Genomic DNA, 21,759 nt, shown 5'->3' on the forward strand with positions numbered 1-21,759 from the left:
TACAAAGACTTTATTACAAAAAATCATCAGCTAGAGGTACAGCTGAAATTGTTCTCAACTCTTCCTCAAACATTTGTTTCCAGGTTTACTTTTTATCCTGAGATTGGGGTCAAAAAATGTATGTTGGTAATTTTCCAGAGGTATTGTTTAGCATCTGCATTAGTAATAACATACATTTCAGTCTTAGCATATTCTCCAAACTCAAAGTCCTATTTCTTTTTTATTCGTGCAATGCTCTCCCATGTACTGCTGCACTGGCAGAGTATTTTTGGTACTGATTTACTATTAATTGCTCCATTCTCTGTATAAATTATAGATTTTTCAGTGGGCGAAGTATGTTTCAGCTGAAGTTTTACAACAAAAAAATTGTAAATTGTAAATATTCTACTCTTTAAAAGCAATGCAGACACATAAACACACTCAAAAAGGAATTCCAAAACATATTAATTGTTAACAATTAACAAAATGACAAAAAAAACAAAAAACCTATTAACTTCATTGTTATTTAATTACTCGTTTAAAATAGTTTTTCTGAACTTTTTTCTTGAACACAGCATCACAAATGCAAAGGCTTTCCATCTGACAATGTCTCCAGTGTTCAGAAATCAAAAGCCTCTCTTTGGCTTTATTTGCTGGAACTTGCACAGCCGATTCCCTGCCAAGTAGGTCACAAGCTCAGTTGATCACAGTTCCAAAGTGCACTATTATGAAAGCCGCCCAGGCTTTGCAAGATAACCTAATTGATACAGAGACAAAGTGGGAATACAAGCTGGATTTGCGTTTCTGACTCCACGGTTTACTAGCACTCACTTAGTTGGTACCAAAAAAACATCACTTGAACTCCAATATGACTGCTGAAATTTGGGACGTTGTTATTGTTGGCGCTGGACTATCTGGATTGAGTGCAGCTCATTTGCTCAGAAAAAGGAATGCCAAGTTGAGAATACTAATTCTGGAAGGAAAAGGTATGTAAAATTAGGTTATAATTGAAAGCATTTGGAAACCTGAAATGTTGAAGTAATGAGGTAGCGCATCGCTCTTGACAAAACTGCGTCTGGTGTTCTTGTTCTGCAGGTCGGGTGGGAGGTCGCACAGTGACCTCTGAAATACCAGCAGCCAATGGTGTCGATTGCTGGGACTTTGGAGGGCAGTGGGTTGGAAGGTAAAGCAGATCTTAGAACTTTAACTGAGTTCACAGACGTATTTAAAGAGCCCATATAGTGTTTAATTTCCTTTCTGCTTATTTGTATGTATGGAAGGTCTGCAAATGCACAAAGCCCAAAGTCCACAGCCAAGTGATTTGTTATCTCCCGCTGAAAACATTGCTCCTTATCTGCCTGAAACACTTTGTTTCAATTCCAGGCTTTACTTCTGTTGCTTATTTACATCACTGTGTAACATGTTTGCTTAACACCTGCCTAGCGGCTATTTCAAACAATGAATGAGCAGTTTCCCTCCTTGCTAATCCTTACTAAGTTGTTGGTTAAAAAGAAATGCTAATTTAATGTAAAGACAAAATGAACACAATCAGTCTACTGGAGAAGATAAGGTTAAGGACTTTGCTCAAGGACTCAACAGTAGCAGCACAGTGGTGCTTGGGCTTGAACCCACAACTTTGTGCTCAGAAACCCAGAGCCTGAGTCAACATTGCCCAAAAAAGACCCAACTCATGCCATATAAGTGTATGTAATGTGCATATGGATTGATATTTTCACTTTTGTTTAATTTACATAAAGTCATAAAATAGCAGTTTTCCTGTAAAAGCCAGGAGAAGCTGTTGCAATGGCAACTGCATTCAATGGCAATACAGATAAAAAAAGAGCAGCTGGCAAGAAAAGCATAGCATTTGTGTGTTTTCAGATCTTGGCATGTGTGTCATACTCAATTTTTTTTCAAGATTCTTCTATTTTTTTTATGCCTTTGTATGTGTGTCTGTTTTCAATTATTCATGGACACCTCTTTGTTAGTCGTTTTTTTTTTTTATCTTAGGTCCAGCTGCCAGTCTTTACCAAAACTTCCCCATCTCTCGAGGTCCTCAAGAATTATTGTACTGTAACTCAGCGAAAGTAGTGTTTGAAGAGGAGAAAAAGTCCTTCATAATAATTTACAACGCAGCTTCCTCTGATCAAAGTAAGAAACTGTAACATATTTCCACCCAGAGCTGTCGAGCGAGTACTGTAGGCTACAACCTCCAGTCAACCAATGACAACAGCGCAGCTCGCACAGAGAACTTGCAAAGTGCATTGTTCAACAGCTCTTTGATGGCAGTTTAATTGAAAGAGGAGGGAGCATCTCTCAGGTGCTTTACATCTACTTTTCCCGCTGTTCAAGAGCTCACTTACGGTATGTTGTTGACTTAAGCACACTTCTACAAAGTCTGTAAATACATTATACTGATCTGCCACAGCAACCACCTGCCTAACATTGTGTAGATCCTCTTTGAGCCACCAAAACAACTCTGAACCATCATGTCATAAGACCTCTGAAGGTGCTGTGTGGTTTCAAAGACCAAGATGTTAGCAGCAGATTGTTCAAAGTCCTTGAAGTTGTGAAGTTCTTACAGATTAAGATCTGGGGAGATCAGATCAACACCTTGAACTCTTTGTCTTGTTCCTCAAATCACTCCTGAGCTATTTTTTTCAGTGTGGGAACATGCATTATCCTGCTGAAAGAGGCCACTGCCATCAAGGACGAATGTTGTCGTGCATTTTTAGAAAGGTGGTACACTTCAAAGTAACATCCACGTGATTGCCTAGACCCAACGCTTCTCAGCAAACATAACCTCCCTTCTTCTCATAGGTAAAAAAAGCACATGTACCTGGCCATCCATGTGATTTATCAGACCAGGTGATCTTCTTTTACCATTTCACGGTCCAGTTCTGCTGCTCACATACCCATTGTGGGCACTTAAGGTGGTGGACAGGGCACCTCTCTGTCATAGAAAGCATTAAAGTTTTTCAACAATTTACTCTCCAAAATGGCAAATCCTTACATTTCCCCATTTTACCTTCTTCCAACACATCAGATCAACAAGGATAAGGATAAATTTTATTGATACCACAGTGGGGAAAGTTCATTGTAAGAGCAGCTCCAAAAGAAAAAGTATAAAGGCAGTGCAAGAGTAAATAAGAAAAAACAAACATGGTGCAAAAAAGTAATACTGGAGCATGCAAAAACAACTGTCTGTTTACTTGCTTATACCATTGCAACACTATAATAATTGTCACTAACTTCTCCTGTTAATGTTGTGGCTGATTAGTGAATGCAGTTATCATCAGAGAAGTCTTCCAATTCGACAGTATATCTTGAAACACTATGAACAACTTTTTAAAAAACAGCCTACTTTCTCTTTCAGCACCCAAACCCACATCTTGGAGCTCATTGAAGAGCTGGGCTTAGAGGTCTACCCACAATTCAGTACTGGCAAGAGGGTGCACCACATGGGTGGGCCAACTTCCAAAGTTCGCACCTACAGGACCAGTATCCCTGCTCTATCCCCAGCAGTGTTACTGGACTTCACCCAGCTCCTGTGGAAGGTGAGACAACAGACATGCACAGCAAAATTCTGTCTTCCTCGATGCTTGGAAATGTCTTATCAGCTAAATAACTCCAATTCTCAGAGGACAAATACTCGCAAAAATAAAGAGTGGTTTAATTCTGTGCATAGAAAGTAAAAGATGATAAATGCACATCCGATTTTCCAAAGATATATTCTATAATCAGCTTTATGGCCAATATTCTAACCGTGCTGGAAATGTTTATATGAATAATGAATACGGCAATGGTATTTTGCAGTGTGCTTTTGGATTGAAAGGATAAGTGAACATTTATCATACAGCAAAGTACCACAAAAATTCTAGTCCAGGATAAATGGTTAGAGTAGCAGTGGGAAGTAAAGAATGTGGGGGGAAACTGTACTGGCAAAATGATATTTGGCAGCCTCCAGCTATTCCGTTGTTATTATCTGTATCAATGGGATGCTTTTGGTTCACACTGGTAAATCGTCATGTGTGGGTGTGATTGTACTCTGCACTCAGATCGATAGACTGTGCGCAACAGTGTGCGTCCAGGATCCTTCGAGGACTCCCAACGCCGTGCAATTGGACAGTATGACCCTGCAGACGTATGTCGAGCAACACGCGTGGACTTCAGGTCAGTTTAAAGTTCTACCTTTAACCTCCTCACCTTTTCTGTTGTCATCAGGTGGATGTGTTGAGTTCCTCCTGCTTGAAGTCGGTCGCAGACACTCAGTACAGTGTTTCTCACATCCTCAATAAATCAAGTTTGATTGCCTTGATAACATGTCTGTATGGTGTTTTTTTTTTCTCTTCCCGAAAACACACAAAGAGCAAAATAAGCAGCTAACTCCATGGATTAAACAGCAGTGTACCAATTACAGTCTTAAAAACACTGATTCACGCATGCATGGAGAGAGATGAAGGCTTCATAGATCTGTAAATTGTGGGCAAAACATTAGTGCAGAGTTACTTTTAAGTCATTTTAAGGCAGGAATGGATTCATATCATGGAAAAAAAATTACTTTGTTATGCAGAAATTAGTTTTTAGAGGTTTTAGGGGTTAAATCACCCACCGAAGAGGGACTTTAATTACATTTTATGTGACAGCAGTTGAGAAGAGACTTCAAAAAACATTAAAATGAATAAAATATGAAGTCTAACATGGATCCTTAGCAATTCCAATAAAGTATGTGGAAGAATGCCATGCTGTAATGCTCACAGTGACAGTACTGGTCATCACAGGTTACCGTGCATTCATCCTCTGGGAGAAAATTTCCTGTTAGACATCATTCAACCAGATTTTGCAGTGCTTAGACATTACAGTTCATGCTCTCTAGTGTATAAATTTTCTAAGTATAGAGTGTTATTCATGATTAGATCAAAAGACTCACTGCAGGACCAGATTTAATTGGTTGCAAACTATAAAAAGAAAGTACATTTGTCTAGATGATTACAGAAATGTTAATTATCATCCTTCATTTGACAGAACACTCTGCCCATTCATTTTTTTTACATTCTACAGTACAACGATTAGTTTGGTACAACTTTGCAGAACACCGTCAATTCAGCCAAATGTGTATTATTACTGCATGTGTGAGAGCTCCGCTATGTATTCATCTCCCCAGACCTAAAAGAGGAAGTGGAACTGAGTTGCCGGGCTGTGTTTGGCATGGAGCCATCCCAGATGTCCTTCTTGTTCTTCCTCATGTATGCTGCAGCAGCTGGAGGGCTACTGCCTCTTCTGGAGAGCACTCCAGGTTCTGCACAGGAGTTAAAGATAAAGGTACACTACTCATATCACTCCCCTGGAAGTATATTGTTGACTCAAATGCTTTTTCTAAAACTGGAGCACCACACCGGATTTCTGTTTTACTTCAGTTAAACTTAGCATCAACCCCCCACCCCTCATGACAGTGTGCACATGTCCTTTCAAACATTTCTTTGTCCTCAGACCATGCATTGGGACCATACAGACACTTGAAGCCACGGTCTCGTATTGGATTTGTCCTACTTTCCTTTGTCCTAACTCATCATGAAACGTCTGATACGCTGCCTATTTTTTGTGCTTTTGCTTTTGAACCTTTATTCTCTCTTTCCCACACTGTCAGAGGGTTAAGAAAAAAAAGGGGGCTGAATGCCAAAAAGGGCTGTCAACACTAATGGAACAACAAGGGCTTTCAGAAAATGGCAGCGAGACTTTTGATTTCAAACTGGTGCATTAGTGCACTTTCTCCACTTTTTCTTTCAACTGCAGCAGTTTTCTCATGGTGGCATTCCACCTAAACGAATTACCGTGAGGAGCACTGTAAGTAAGACAACACCATGGATGCAGTAAAACCAGCATTAAGTGAACTGGGATGGCCCCTGCTCGAGTCTGTTGTTGACCATAAAAGAGTCAAGGCTAAGAAAGACACTGCTGCGGTATTTTATCTGATTTTGTCATCAGCAAAAGTGTAAAAACACATATTGGAAGCTTTTATGTTATTCTTTTTCACAGTTACTAGTATTAGCCAGTTCTCTAACTTATGCAGAATAACCAGGATAATGTTTTGGAAACTTGCTGATTTAAATGTCATTTTCTAATTGCTTGAGCACCACCAAAACAAAGAGCTTCATTGCATGTAGGGTGTCCTAGCAGAAGTCCAGCAGGTAAATAGATTACATCAACCACTATCATTGAATGATCAGTAGGGATTATCTGGGAATGCTCATAAATGCACGGTGGACGTCGGGGAGTTTGAAGCCCACCTTGTATTGTAATATCTGTCTCTCCACAGGGAGGCACCCAACAGCTTTCGGAGCGTCTGGCGGACGGTGTTGGGTGGAAGAATGTCCGGCTGGGTTCTGCTGTGACAGCCATATGGCAGGTAGAGTACAGTAACGGCTCACTCAGGGATTGATGAGGCGCGACACAGAGATAACAGCTTCCTCAGTGGGGAAACAGGCTGTCTCCTGTGAAGGCGCTGTCTGTTCCGCCTGAATGTCTCCCTTATCCACAGCTGAGAGACCAAGGAGGCTCCACGCAGCCTTAAGTGCACGGCCCCTCATCAATAGCATCTTTAGTGGGCCTATTCATCGACTGTTAGAGGATGTGACATCAAATTTTGAAGCTCTGATTAGATATTAAATGCATTAGATTATGTCATCAGTAAGTAGTCTGTCAACAAGCAGAATGCAAAGAATTAACTGGCTGCAGCCACTAAAGTGGGAGGATTTGGCGCTTATTTCAATGTCATTGTAAATCCACTATCTTTAGGTGTTTCACAGGCAATTAGAAGGCATCACCTTTGGTTTTGGGGAACCGTGAAGGTCATTTCTTGAAGTTTTTGGACTCTTTATTAGAGCGGGAAAAAAAAGTTTAATTGACAACAACCGATGAAGCCAACTGATACAAAATAAACCTGCAGGCACTTTGCTAATTGATTGATCTTCTAAGTAATTTCTTGCTAAAATTGACCTAAAACAACTGTCTCTGACCTTTCAAATGTCAACACTGCTGCATTTTTAAGCATAAAGTTATTATCGTCAGTTTTTAGAAAGCAAAGTGTATAAACAACCAATTTTAAGATTTCACATTTGGTTTTTGGGAACCAGTGACTGGCAGTTTTGCTAATTTTTCGAGAATAGTTAATATATTAGACAAGGGAATTATGAGAAGGAGTGAAAATTATTAGTCACAGCCCTGACTTTATACACTAAATAGTTAAAAAAATGTATATTTAAAATAATGAACTGCAGTCCTACTCCTTTGTGGACTATTTATGACAAGAATAGCAATGAGAAAAAGGGAAAAAGTGAGGAGTAAGATGTTTTTTCTATTCCCACTTTATCGTATACCCAGTGAACTATAGCCCATGCTAGTGTTCTATCTGATTAATTATATGCCAACTGATTCATAATTTAAGTCTTTTTCTGAGCAAACACTTACTCAAAACACCTTTGAAATCAAAAAATTCAAGTGTTCTTTTTAGTTTTCTAAGACAATAAAGTTAATACCTTTGGATTTTAGATAGTTGACTGCATAAACAACCAATTTCAAGAGTTAAACAGTGATGGGCAGTTTTACAGATTTTTCTGGAATGATTAATATATTAGGAAAGGACATTATGAAGACTGAAAAATATTAGCTGCAGCACTGACTCTATACGCTAAATAAATCAACAACTGAAAAAACACAGTCCCACTCTTTTGTACACTAATTTAAAGAATAACAATGAGAAAAAGGGAAAAAATGAGGAGTTAAATATGTTTTCGGTTCCCACTTTATCATGTACCCAATAAACTATAGCCCATACTAGCATGCTAACTGATTCATGAAATACCAAAAAAGTAATTATTTAAGTCATTTTCTCAGCAAAATTTCACCTTGTTTTTTTTGGGAAACAGTGATGGGCAGATTTGCAAATTTTTTTTTAGAATGATTAATATATTGGAAAAGGAAATTATGAGAAAGAGTGAAAATTACGAGCTGCAGCACTGACTTTGTACAATACAACAAAAAAAAATATTTACAAAATAATGAACTGTGTGTTTTTCTATCCCCACGTTACCATGTATGCAGTAAACTATAGCCCACACTAGCATGCTAACTGATTCATTATATGTCAAATGATTAATTCTTTAAATAATTTTCTGAGCAAAAATTCATCCAAAATACCTTAGAAATGTGAATATTCATGTGTTGTTTTTATGTTTTCCATGAGAGCGTACAAACAACCAATTGCGAGGTCGCCTTGGGTTTTTTAGGACAACTGTAATGGGCAGATTTGCTAATTTTTCTTGAATGATTAACATATTAGAAAAAGAAATTATGAGAAGGAGTGAAAACTACTAGCTGCAGTTCTGACTTTGCACATTAGATAAATCAAAAACTGAAAAAATATATATGTATATTGGGAAAAATCAACTGAAGTAATACTCCTTCGTACACTAGTCATGATAAGAATAAGAATGAGAAATAAGTGAAAACAAAGAGTAGAGTATGTTTTTCAATGCCCACTTTATCATGCAGCCAGTAAGATATAGCTCATACTAGGGATACGGCTATGGGTGAGAGGCAGGCCACATCCTTGACATTTTGCCAGTCTATCAAATTGCTAGCACATATTGACAGGCAAACACATTCACACTGACATTCACAGCTCCTGGCAATTTAGAGTTTCCACTTCACCTAAGCTGAAGTGGAGCACAGTGAGGAAACCCACACAGGCACGAGGAGAACATCAAACTTCACACAGAGTTGTTCTATTTGGCGAGATTGGGTTCACACAAAGGACCTTCTTGCCAAGAGGCAATTGTGCTGTGCACATACAAATCACAACTGTAACAACAAAACGTAAGTGAAAATAAAATTGCATGTGCAGAAGCTTTTAAAACAAACAGAATATTTAGAGACAGTCTGTTCAAACTTGCTCGGACCCTTTTGTTTTTTTTTTTTTGTTTTTTTTGTTTTTTTTACAGACTTGAGCTGAGATCTGATTCAAAGAGTTAAGGGTTGTAACGATAATGCTGCACGATATGAACTCAGAGCAGCTTTACTAGTTTAAAGTGGGCACTTCATGTCTGTCCTTTTGATAGTACACTGTTAAGGCTTCAGGAGTCATGGTTAAAGTTATTAAAAGGGAGGTGATAGTCTGTAAAAATTCAAGTGAAAAACTCAAGCTTCAGCCTACTCTGGAAGCCTTTTTCGTTAAATTAACTTAACCAGCACTGTTGTATGGGCCATCAAATAGGCATCTTAGAGGTGTAATATGCAAATGGTTTGACTAAGCCAGACTTTATTTGTGTTAGCTAGCTTAACAAAACCTAAAACGTCAATCAGAGACAACATCCACATGACAGTTTATTTTGCTATCCAGGTTTTCTACACCATCGCTGTGTGTTCCCATAGAAGAAGTTGTTGGAGAGCTATGAAGAACATAAACATTTAGAACTGCAAAAAACATTATTACTGCAAATGATGCAAGAGATGAATGCTTGTAGAAAATTGTTAATCGTTTAAGGTAATATATCTATTCTCCCACTTGATGCCTGACGCTGATTTCTAACAGAACGACTGCACATGAACGGTCTACTACAACTATGGTGATGCACAGCGGCCCTAAAAAACATTTTATAAAATCACTGTAAAAAAGTGAATATATTACAGATATGTTCGAAAACCCAGTGAATAAATTCTTTTTATCATCACAATTTTATTCCACTGAAAAGTCAGGAAAGATCTGTATTACTGCTTTATTTCACATTATTCGTGTGTGCAGTGAGCACGTCTTTGAAAATTCTTTCCTCGAATGAATGAAGCACCATTTTCAATCCAGTATCCACTTTATGTGAACCGAGGGAGGTTACATAGAGGGCCAAGGTGCGGATGACGCAATATCAGTTTGAAAATAGCCCAAAGACGTAGGGTGATGGCACCAAATAAAGGCGTTGAGAACATAAGCTGAGTAGTCGCCGACAACCCAAGCTGTATTTTTTTCCATTTTCACCAATCATGCAACAACTTCCACAGACACGGGGAAGCTAAAGATAAGATAAAGCATATTCCATCCATACCGTCCTCTCCATGCCACCTGTGCCAACATTACAAGTCGGTGTCAAACACACGGCTTTGGTTGCCATTATGTGTTTACATTCTTGCTTCTCTCACCATCACTCCCCTGCAGATAACACCATGCAGGTCATGGAAGACAGCAAGGTTTTGTCGGTGGGGGCTAGCATGTAGTCTGTCACGTGTCTCAGCCAAGTCACAGCAGGAATTTATGACTCTGTAATTATCTAAACACACATGGTGTCTATCTTGAGGAGGAATATTGTCGAGTTCTTTTGAACTGTAGATCACAAGAAGACGTCAGTAGAATAAAAATAGACACCTGGAAATATGTATAATATGTCATGTATATATGCAACGTTGACAAGTTACATGTCAGAATAGGGAAGCAAGATAGATAATAGTTTTGCAAAATGAGTCAATCCATTATACAAGAATGTACTGTATATAACGCTGTCACACTGCTGGTATCAATGGATCTGAGATAAAGCAACTAAGATGTGACTGAGGGTTAAAAAAGACATATTGTATTAAGCATTTAGGTATTCAAGCCTCTTATTTTACATAGCAATTGAACAAACTAACATAATTATAAGGATTATTTTTCATATTTGGATGTGAATCCTTGCAAATGTTTGTTCTTCATGGACATTATCAGATACTGAGTTTCCTCCCTCGAGCTATTTTGCTGGATCTTTGCAGTCGAATTCAGTTACTTCCTGTTTGTGGGTCTTTCTGCCTGGATAAATGAAAAGCTGCTCACGTAAGTTGATGTCAGTTGAATGATACTCCATTTCTTTGCCTGAGGAAGGTTGGCTTACCTTCACAGTATGTTTTGGGTCATCATACATCTGTATTGTGAAGTGCTGACTGATCAGCAATTGACTTAATCGGAGCAGGAAATATATGTCTAAGGACTTTAAATTCATCCTGCGACTTCTATCAGCAGCCACATCATGAATAAACGCCCAGTTCCATCGGCAGCCACACACATGTCCATGCATTAACTCTGCCTGCCTCTGCCATGTTTGGCAGATGATGTGGGTTGCATCATTCTGGTAATTGTTGGTTGGTTCCATCTGTTCAAAAAATGTTCTCGCCAGTTTCAGGAGGGTTTTTTTTTTTGGATGTTTTCTGACCTTTCAGTTCTGGAGTGTATCCAGTGGTTCTGGATTTACATTCATGAAGGCATCTCTTGCTACTAGACTTTAGCAATGATACCGCTTACTGTACCTGTCAGATGTTCAGGTTGTTCTCTTCTTGGACAGCGCACAGAGACTCACACACTTGTGGAGAATGTGGTGAGGGATGATTCATCTGATCATATCACCCCTTTTCCTGTCTCTTTAAAATGGTGCCTGTGGTTTTCACACTATAAGATCTTTCTCCATGTGTTCACTGCCCTCTTTTTCCTTGTGTGTCACACCAGTTACATCAGGTTATCAGGTGTTCACTGTCATCTATGGTTTCCAACCCAGTTTGCGGGTTTCTTTCACATAGATATGGAAGCAAATGCCGTTTTATTGCCAGTTACTTTGGCTGTCTTTGTGGTGAACCCTCTTTCAATGTTGCTTGAATCTTTTCCTCTTGCCATCTTAATGCAAAAACTGGTATTTCTTAACACCACAGAGCATTCCTGGCTGTTTACTGTTTGGCTGAACTGGCACTGTACTTGTGGGGATGCAATAACTGTGTTTCTTCACTCATTTGTTTGGGTTTTTTATAGGTATACTCTTATGTTCTACTCCTGTGTTCCACTATGCCATTTTGTTTGTCATGTCCTGATTAGTTATGTTCCTCCCTATGTTTTAAAAATTGAAAAACAGATATTAAAAAGAGAGACTGTTGACTTGCCTAAATGTTATGAAGAGGGTCTCTTGATCAAGAATCAAATAATTCTGTGATCACCCACTTCAGTTTGTCTTCCAGGTCTTTAGTTGTTTCAAGGCTTTCCCCCCTTTTTTTGTTCCAAATTGTGGCTTTGGCCACTCTTAAAGTTTTTTTTTAATCTCTCTTTCTGACAGATCTGTTTTCTTTTCTCAGCCTTATGACAGCCTCCTTCACTTGCATCAATACCCATTTGGACTGCACATTGAGAGCTGCCACGAACAGCTACCAAACACAGATTAAACACTTGGAGTCAGTGCTGGACCTTTAATCTCCTTAATTTGTCAAGAAATAGGGAGGAAATTGGCAACACCTGGCCATTAAACCGCTTATCAGTTGGTTGTTCAATTACTTCTGAGCATGTGAAAATGGAGGGACTACGGGAGAAAAAAAAATGTCTGTAATTTCTAAACGACTAATGCAATATTTTTGTTAAACCACTTGAATTAAAGCCACACTTTAATCATATTTTAATTGAACTGCAGTTCAAATCCATTGTGTTGGTGTACAGAGGTGACATTAAAAAAGATTGTGTCACTGCCCAAATACTTAAGAATCCAAACGTATTTAACGTTGAGTCTTGGTAGTAAGAATTTGGTTAATTCAGCAGATATAATTTCAAATATGCACAATTACATCTGGGTTCCGCAAGTGGAAAGAAGTAATTACTCCACTCATGTTTATCACAGTTTCTGCTGTCACACTCTATTTGGAATCCATTGCATCCAAAAATCAGTTAGAAAATTACAGCATCGCCACAGCAAACAAGCTGGAATTTACAAGCAAATGTGTGCAATTTGCTTATTGAATAAAACTGTATTTCTGTTTATATGTTTGAACAGGATGCTGAGTGGGCCCGGGTGACGACTGCTACCGACACCTTCTTGTGCAGAGCTGTGATTGTCACCTGCCCCCCTCATTTAGCAGGTCAGTGTGCGTCTCCCACCTCTGTCGACTCGCTAAATGAAATTCTCACTGATGCAGAAGGCAAATATCCTCCTCTCTCATCACGTCAGTCAAATGTGGCAAACTGTGCATCCATGCAGATAAATCTGTGATTTTCCTAAATCTTTTTTTGGCTCCCGGGTGTGGCAGGCAGTCACTTTGGCTGAAGTAGAAAACTCAGTCTGAGGTCAGGCCCTGGGCTCAGAATTCCCGTGGATTGGATGATGAACCAGAGCAGGACGCCGAGGCCAAAACTTTAAGTGGGAGCTAATGTGACATTTGCTACGGTTGGATGAAAGTGACAAACATGTTTTAACCAACCGCATTTCAATCAAGCTACCAAGATTGGAAAATATACACTACTGTTGAAAAGTTTGGGGTCACTTGGAAATGTTCTTATTTTTCAAAGAAAAGCAGTTTTTGTCAAAGATGGTAACATTAAATAAATAATAAATACAGTTTACACATTGTTAATATGGTAAATGACTGTTCTAGCTGGAAACAGCTGATTTTTAATGGAATATCTCCATAGGGGTACAGAGGAACATTTCCAGCAACCATCACTCCTGTGTTCTAATGCTACATTGTGTTAGCTAATGGTGTTGAAAGGCTCATTGATGATTAGAAAACCCTTGTGCAGTTATGTTAGCACATGGATAAAAGTGTGAGTTTTCATGGAACACGTGAAATTGTCTGGGTGACCCCAAACTTTTGAACGGTAGTGTAGGTGCCTATAGGTAACACAGAACCTATAAAATTAAAAGCATGCCATGTTGAATGAATGAAACCTCAAAATACATTACTATAAATATCATCTGTTTATTCTCGGCTGTGTCCATCCATGTGAACTGACATCATGTTGTGCAGCGAAGCAGAGAAAACACATCCAAGCCCTGAGCAGAATCTACTTTTGATTTCCTCACTAGAAAATCTTGCATTCCAACTTCTAATCAGCTACAAAGTGAAATAGCGTCAACTTTGTTTGGTGTTTGGATTTGATATTTTCTTGCCGTCCGCTTGATGCTTGTCCTGTGCAGAATGCACGCCAAGGCTGGGGTTGATGTCAGGTTGAAGTTGAGGCAGGGCTGGTTTTTGCCAGGTTTGGAAAAGGAGGGCTGAAGCTGAATGTGAAGCTCAGGCTTACACTGGGTCTGTGCCTATTTGTACTAAGCTGGCAACAGATCTGTCACTCAAAGCCTCATACACAGAGGCATGGACAATGGCCAAGATCCTTAATGAGACAGGTTTCAGAGCAGCGTTGAATTATGCAGCATGGATTGCTCTGGCTCATATGCCGCTGTGCCACACTTTGGCCTTAAATCAGGGCTGGAGAGGTTGACAGGGACTGTGAAAAGCCAAAGTCAGGCCAGTGATTGAGACGTCATCTCACCCAAAAGAAGTCGGGGGGATAAATTAAAGACGGGATTGCTGCTTAAAGTCATCCATGTGACATGCTTCATTTTAATTTTCTGGAAATGGGTACAGCTGAGCAGCTTTGCAGTTAGTGGGGGAGTGAAGGAACAAGAAAGGTGGGATTGACAGAAATGACTGGAGATGACTCCTCTTGGACTGCAGCAGTCTAAAGTGGTGCTCACTGTGGCCTCCAAACACGGCTTTTCTTTTACAAATGCTTGGTTCTGACAACTGTAATTCTCTGACAAGTCACCTTTTTCAGAATAAATTATGAAAAACTTGATAAATACTTTTAAAAAACATATTTTTTTAGGCATCAAAAGACACTGCTGTATTCACAGACCAACACAAACATTAGATATGAGCCGAGTGTTTCCTAATATATCATGTTTGTCCTGTTCTTGGCTTCTGGATTTATCTCCCTGTTCATCCATCCATCTTTTATAACGAGTTCCGTCAGGTTTTTTTCCTCATTTTTTTGTTACCACTTCTCACTCACCGCAGTGATTTATGAACTGTTTGGTCTCACTGTATATGAGACGGCGATGCATGAACAGAACGAGTGAGTAAATGCAAATGTTATGTCCTGCATTGACTTTTGAAAATGTGATTGAAGTATGCAGTTGAAAAAAAACTTATTTAGCTTGAAAGTCATGTCTTAAAAGATGGATTACTGATCAAGTATCAAGAAGATGTAGTGTCAGCTTCTTGACCATTCCCCTCCTCAACACTGTCCTTTTACAAAAAAAGAAGCTGAAATGACTTAGTTTAGTTTCTGATTCGTTGACCTTTTTAGTACATAGTATTTCAAATATCTCACTGACAGTTTTGCAGAGACAACCCATAGAATGCACTGTCTCTGCAAAGCATAGTTAGCTCCATCCTTTATCCAGCGCATAAATACAAAAGTGGAGAATTTAGTCAAAATTTACTACACAAGGGGAGAAGACAGTACCATTGGGGACCCAACTTCATGAAGAAATCAAACAAAAAAATCAACTTCGGGCTCAACTTCAGAAGAAAATGAAATCTTTGGCTGATCAGTTTGACTTCGAGATTCATATAGCCTTCACGTTTTCAAAGAAAAGAAAAAGAAATTTTAAGTTAATCAGTACTTTACTATTTATTTGGTTCACTAAGAAAACACAAATCGCTTAAAAAAACCCTATATATTTAAAGTAATTTAACAGCAATTAACCACACATTGTTTATGACTGACATAAATGTACCTTCAGTGTTGTTTATCAGGTTCAGCTTGTCCACTCTTCATTGTTGCATTATAGAAAAAAACGAGTTGCCTTTCATAGCATGCATTTAGACAATAACGTCATTAGGCATATTGTCTGAGAGTCTGCAATAATTACAGAGGCAGCTCGGCTGATGCTAAATTAGTATTTTGTTTTTAAATGTTTTTCTGTCTCTCTATATCACGCCAAAGTGTGCAATCTGGCTGTGGATGTGTGACTGTGTGGGCTTGTGCATGGGTGTTTATTGTAGAGTGGGTGAAGCTGAAGTTGTTGTAAAAACAAAAAAAAAAAATGTCAGCATACCTGATTAAGGAGGAGTAGTGGGGGTGTTCATGGGATGGCAACGGAACCTGACAGTCAGCCAAGCAACATTTATCTAAGATCTGTTTTCTCATGCAGATGGAGCTGCAGTAATGACAGCAGGTTTTTTGGGCAGCGGTGAGGAAACTATTACATCTGCCACTCACGGTTTAGTCCAGAGCCAGTTGTTTACGCCGGCGGAGGATGGCTAAAGCAGTGCATTAGCATTGATTTGCCAACTGACACTGTGTGAGCCCAGCATTGTAGGTCAGTGTCTGCTGCGCTTTGAATGAAACTAATGGAGGCCTAATTTAGGGATTAAACATGAAGTGGGAGCAAAAAGTGATTGTGAAGATAATTAACGGCGTGTGATTTTTATCTCGCTGGGTTTTTAGACTCGGTGGAAATGAATTCAGCTATCTACTCTGTGCATTTCTGCATTCCTCCTGGTGAGCAATATAGCTAAATTGTAGGGGAGCAGACAGAGTGAATGTGGTTTTAAATGGCTTCATTATCCAGTGGAAAATGTTAATTACGGCAAACGGTCAATTCAGCCTTTTGTGTTTAGATCCTGACCGTTAATGGATTTTTGACATCAATATCTGACAGCTACAAAACAGATAATATATTGTCAGATGATCATATTTTAACATTAATAACCAATATTTTTGAGAAGGATCCTACAAAATTAGTTGTGAAATCTGTGGGCAAAATATGTGGGATATTTTACACTGAAACATAAGACTCACTTAAAAGATGCATTACTATTACTGTCAGTACAAAAAGACTGTGTGTATTTGATAAGATTTAACTAACAGTGGTTTTTCTTGTAGCTTAAACAAACAAATGCACCAAATTCAACATATCTTATGCTAACATTTCTTATTCTCCAAGTATTTTTAACTGTTTTGACTCATCACCATGGTAAATTTTTGGACAATAAAATGCAGAATAGCAGATAAAGTGCATGCACATGATGGAAGAAGTTAGAATAGCGTGTTCTGCCCTTTTATATTTTAGAGTCTGAAAGTTTTATTGTCATTGTACCAAACACTACAATGATATTTAAAACAACCCAACACCCACACACTCTTTCACACAGCTGTACCTACGTTCAATAAATAGAAAAGTTCAAAATCATAATAAGAGCATCAAATTTGTGATTAATCCCATTTATTTCCAACATAAACTACCTAGAGCAGTCCAAACAAAAGCACAAAGTTGCTAATTTAAACAGCCGGTACAGGTCAGTTCTGATTTAAATAAGAGATAATAGCATCTTTATGTGCAGGAGGATCACATGACTTTTTAAAGAGAACCCGATTAAGAAGATAATAAAGTTTTCTTGGCTCGTCAAAATGTACCCTGTTTGTGACCCACCAGCTGTTTACAGGAGAATATAAAAGCCACTCAAGATTAAACAACAGTTATATTAATTTACTAACTAATGAGGGCAGTTTCAGCCAGAAGGGTCATCGTCTTCCTCGAGTCTATTTTCGTTTGAAACCAATAGCAGAAATTAAGAAGCGATACCGGAGCTCTAGGAAAGATGGGGGGAGGGCGTCTTCTTCCACCGCCAAGCCTTCAATTTCAATAAGTGTCAAGAGGCTACGTAGGTAATTCAATAAAGGATCTGTGATGTAACATGCCCATAGACACAGACCTTCTATCTTTAACATTTGGATTAAGTGGTTGGTAAAGAGCGCTGCCTATCTCTGATGGCCTTGCAGATTTATGACAGCGAGGGTTGCAATCTATTTTTTAATAGAATCCATTCGTCATTATTGCCTTTTTCTTTCTGAATTGGCCTTAGGTATGGATACCTGCCCAGAATTATGATCTAAGGGGTTCTCATCTCTTTGTTTTGATCAAAAAGCCTGATACATTAGATTCATGGAACATTAAACCTGCGGTGAAGGCTTTTTTCTTTTTTCACATGCAATTATCTCAACCACACCTACCAAGAAAGTGCCATTTCTTCTTTCCCATCTCCACTACGGCTTGTTATGCTGTGCTCTGTTGGTTTTTCAGCATGAAAGAGGTGATCTAATTTCACAGCACAAACTTTAGTTATATAGACGGCTCCAGCTATTTTCATATTTTCTTTAACTTCCCTCGCACCACACTTTGTAGATTGTCATTTGGAAGCTGCATCTGTGCATCACCATCCCCTTTGATGTTATGTGTTGATTTGAGTGGCTTTTCATGTCTCACTTCCCTCATCCCTCTGACACTCAAAGACCCTGAAAAAAAAAAAAGCCTGTGCACTTTCCTGAAAAGTTCAGAGTGAGAAAGTAATGGAAATTTCGAAGGCTCCTTGCTGAAGACTACCTCAGATGCGACTGGTCAGTGACAGGGGAAGTTGAGTAAAGTAAGGTCAATGTTGTTCAGTGGTGCATCCACTGGAATGAAGTCAGAGAGGATCAAATACCACATTTTTAAAAGGAAAAAGTGAGATAAAGACCGACAGGAAGAAAAATGAAAAGACTGAAATGAAACCACTCTGGGGGAAGCAGGCGTCCTTAGAAGTCGGAGTGTTAAAGGGTCAGGAACCAGCATTTGTACAGATTGCTTTGGAGTAATGAGACACTCTTGAACCTGCAGCTGTTTTGCAAAGATGACAGAGTAACGCAAAGAAAAAAAAAGTCAGATGAGCTGTCAAAGGAGAGCGCTTCAGAGGACGATAGTGCACGTCTGGTCAAAAGATAAATCCTATCTTTTGACCTTCAGCTTTAAAACTCTCGTCCAACTTTAATACAGAGACTGTTGGACTCCGATACTTGAGGATCCCATCATTGAAAACTGTTCCTATACTTAATAACAGAGCTGACTTACAGTTTTCAGCTTTCCAATATATAAATTAATAAAGTTGTAAATGTGGTAAAATTTGTCTGGCTGTGCACACATAAAGACATACTACAGTCAATAAGCACACAAATTTAAAAGTACACTAAAAATTCTTGACAAGCCCCACAGCTTTAGGACAAATCCAGATTTCATTAGGACTGACTTTCTTCCAAAGCTCCTCTTTTCTTGGTTGTCAGATATTTACATCGCTAACCTTTGTACCTTTAAAAGAGGTTTGTTTAATCTCTGGCAGGATGTTTTGACTAAAGGCCTTGATTAATAAAGGCCTTGATTAATTTGTCATGTTTTCTCTGGTTTAGCACCTCTGACAGAAATTTCTTCTAACCTTTTCTGTATTTTTTTTACCTTTATCTGTGTCTGTTTTCCTGTGTTTCTGACATGGCGTTGGGGTATCGCTCCTTGATGAACACTATAGCAACTCCCAGCTTTAGATCCATCATCCAATAAGTTTGAAATCCCTGTTCAACCAATTGACAATTGAAGTTCTGATTTTGGTTGAATAGATTTGTTTCCCTCGCGTCTTTGTCCATTTTGACTGTGACGAAGACCCCAAAGTGCTGAAACATTAGTCTGTTTGTTCCAGTCCTCTTTTTATACTCTGGAACTGTGCTATTCTCAACCTCAAAACCACCTGGTTTAGCCGCATTTTGCTGGAAGATATCTGAAAGACACCTGTTTTTACTAAACCTTCTCGGTATTTTGGAAACACAATGGGTATTTCTGCTAAAAAGTTCACCTACTTACAAGGTACAGGCAGAGAGGAAAAAATATGAAGATGCAAAGGTTCCCCGAAAAATACTTGGAAAAGATTAATTTTCCTTTAAATCTAAAGGTGGGTGCTTGTACACGACATGGGGCGCAAAATGTTAAAACACTTAGACCAGACTTTGTAAAAGCAATGAACTGACCTTCCCCAGTCTTGTGCTCCCTTTAAGGTCAGAGCACTCCAAACTAACACTACTTATAATAGTTATGGATGGTCCTCTCTCTGGATGGATACAGTTATGTTCTTTTCTCCCGTAGTTATGTTTTTGAAAGGGGAATGAAAACTCCAAGACATAATTATGAAGGGAAATACGACCGTAACAGTGCACTCCTGGTACAAGATAGTTTCTTTCTTTCTCTTGTTTACTGTTTTATATACATGACTGTATCATATTGTATTTTTTGTTTGGCTTACATGTCTTGTTTCACAGTAAAATAAAAACTTAAAAAAATTAAAAGGATAGGTGCTTGGCCCAGGTGAGTAGGAGATGATAAACATGCACGACACTGGTTTTCACCAAAGTTATGGACTGACTACCTGATCAAGAGACATTGCCGTTGCTAGAGTCATGCTGCCAGCATTACTGAAAGATGTGAATTCAATACATTCCCACTGATTCAAATTTTTAAAGGTCTTATCACCTGAGTGATGCTGTGAGGACATTTTTCAAGTTATTCTTTCACTTCTACTGTCAGGCATTGAAAATCTTAAGTGTTTATCATGTGGAGATGCAGACAAATAAGGTCGACATGGTGTAATTTACGCTGCTTTCTTTTGAATGTGTCAAAAGTGTCTTCGAAAGTTCAAGTGTTGCAGCCGCCTGGAACAATGCATAACAATAGTCCTTCTTTTGTGAGTGCTGCAAATAGCTGATGGCTGCGAGTGAAATTGTCTCTGTTGATCAGGTAATCAACTGTTGAGCCAGCAAACCAGACTTGTGTGCTAACTTTACTCATAAGAAGTGCCATTCTATTGCCCCCATTTGTTTGTGTCACCCTGATTTAACTGTGATGTGACGTTACGCAAATGTGTCACGATGGATTTGTGCGAATGGATGATTGCGTTATCAGCGCACTTTTGCGTTCAAAAGAATAAGGTGCCAGAATACATCTTATTTACTCATACGCAATTCAGCGGCTGCCTGACAAATAATAAGGTAGACGCTATTTTTTTGCTATCAACTTAACTCGTTTTGGTGTCAGAACAAATAGCACTATGGATACGACGCTGCTTGGCAAGTCTTATGTCATGTGTACAGTGGTGTCATTTCGACGTCTAGGTGACCATGTCAAATTAGTTTGGAGCCACTTATCATGTCGCTGTTTTTCAATTTTACTGCACCAGGCTCATCAATTTTGTTTTGCATTAAGGGCATTATTTTGAGGTTGCTGACAGCCCTCTGACAGTTTCAAAATGATGTTTCACATCTTCCACTGGTTCATTCATTAAAAGCCTGGCTTTGGGCCAGATGTCGCTCCACTTGCCAAAGCGAGCACAGAAATAGTCTGGCTTTCTCGTCACGCGTGACACACGCTACCTCAGGACGCTACTGATGAAGTTACACGACTGCTTTCACATGGGACAGATGGAGCTTTTTACAGATGTAAGTGGTGTGATTAGTACCCCGGAGCCGTGCAACAGGCAGAGCAGCATTAGGTCATGGGGATTTATTTGCGAGCCCATTAATACTAGTCAGTGATTCAAGATAAAGCCAAGCTGATCAATAGGGGGATTAGCTCAAGTGTGCCATCCGTCTTTACTTATTCTTATTTCCCTCTTTAAGTCTATCTCTTTAAATAAAGTATAGATTTGTCCTACATGTTACAGTATAAAGTGAGACCGGGGAGGGGGGTTTGGGGCTGAAAAAGAACATGGGGCTTTTGAGATTCATGGTGTACTGTTGTTTTTCCACCAGCAAAGATTCACTACGAGCCGGCGCTGACCAGCCAAAGAGAATACCTTACCCAGAACATGCCTGTGGGCCATATGATAAAGTTCATTATTACCTACCAGACGGTGAGTAACAGAAGATAACACACCGAACAGCACAACCGAACACACATTTAATGATTAAAGTAATGAAAATGCACTTCATTTTGAACAATCTGGCCTGCTGAGTTTTGCATACATTCCCTTTCAAATAACACTATAGGATCACATCCATATGGGCAAAACCCAGTTTGACTAAGCTAGATTGTGAAATTGGTTTTGAATACAAAAAAAAAATATTGTTAAATACTGTTAAACAGCATTTTGTAAGAGCTG

At 39.0% G+C, this 21,759-nt stretch overlaps 1 protein-coding gene across 1 annotated transcript in view; it reads left to right on the plus strand.

The window, feature by feature from the left end:
* The first annotated feature begins 723 nt into the window (after positions 1-723).
* si:ch211-127i16.2 (probable flavin-containing monoamine oxidase A) overlaps positions 724-21,759 on the plus strand; it is a 45,337-nt gene continuing 24,301 nt past the window's right edge. The window contains exons 1-8 of the mRNA XM_023286216.3: positions 724-965; positions 1,075-1,162; positions 3,356-3,536; positions 4,038-4,152; positions 5,144-5,301; positions 6,296-6,385; positions 12,798-12,882; positions 21,410-21,510. Coding sequence (XP_023141984.2) covers positions 848-965; positions 1,075-1,162; positions 3,356-3,536; positions 4,038-4,152; positions 5,144-5,301; positions 6,296-6,385; positions 12,798-12,882; positions 21,410-21,510 — 936 coding nt within the window. The 5' untranslated portion in view covers positions 724-847. The remainder of the gene's footprint in view (positions 966-1,074; positions 1,163-3,355; positions 3,537-4,037; positions 4,153-5,143; positions 5,302-6,295; positions 6,386-12,797; positions 12,883-21,409; positions 21,511-21,759) is intronic.

Source organism: Amphiprion ocellaris, chromosome 17, assembly GCF_022539595.1.
Source record: "Amphiprion ocellaris isolate individual 3 ecotype Okinawa chromosome 17, ASM2253959v1, whole genome shotgun sequence".
Taxonomy (NCBI): domain Eukaryota; kingdom Metazoa; phylum Chordata; class Actinopteri; family Pomacentridae; genus Amphiprion; species Amphiprion ocellaris.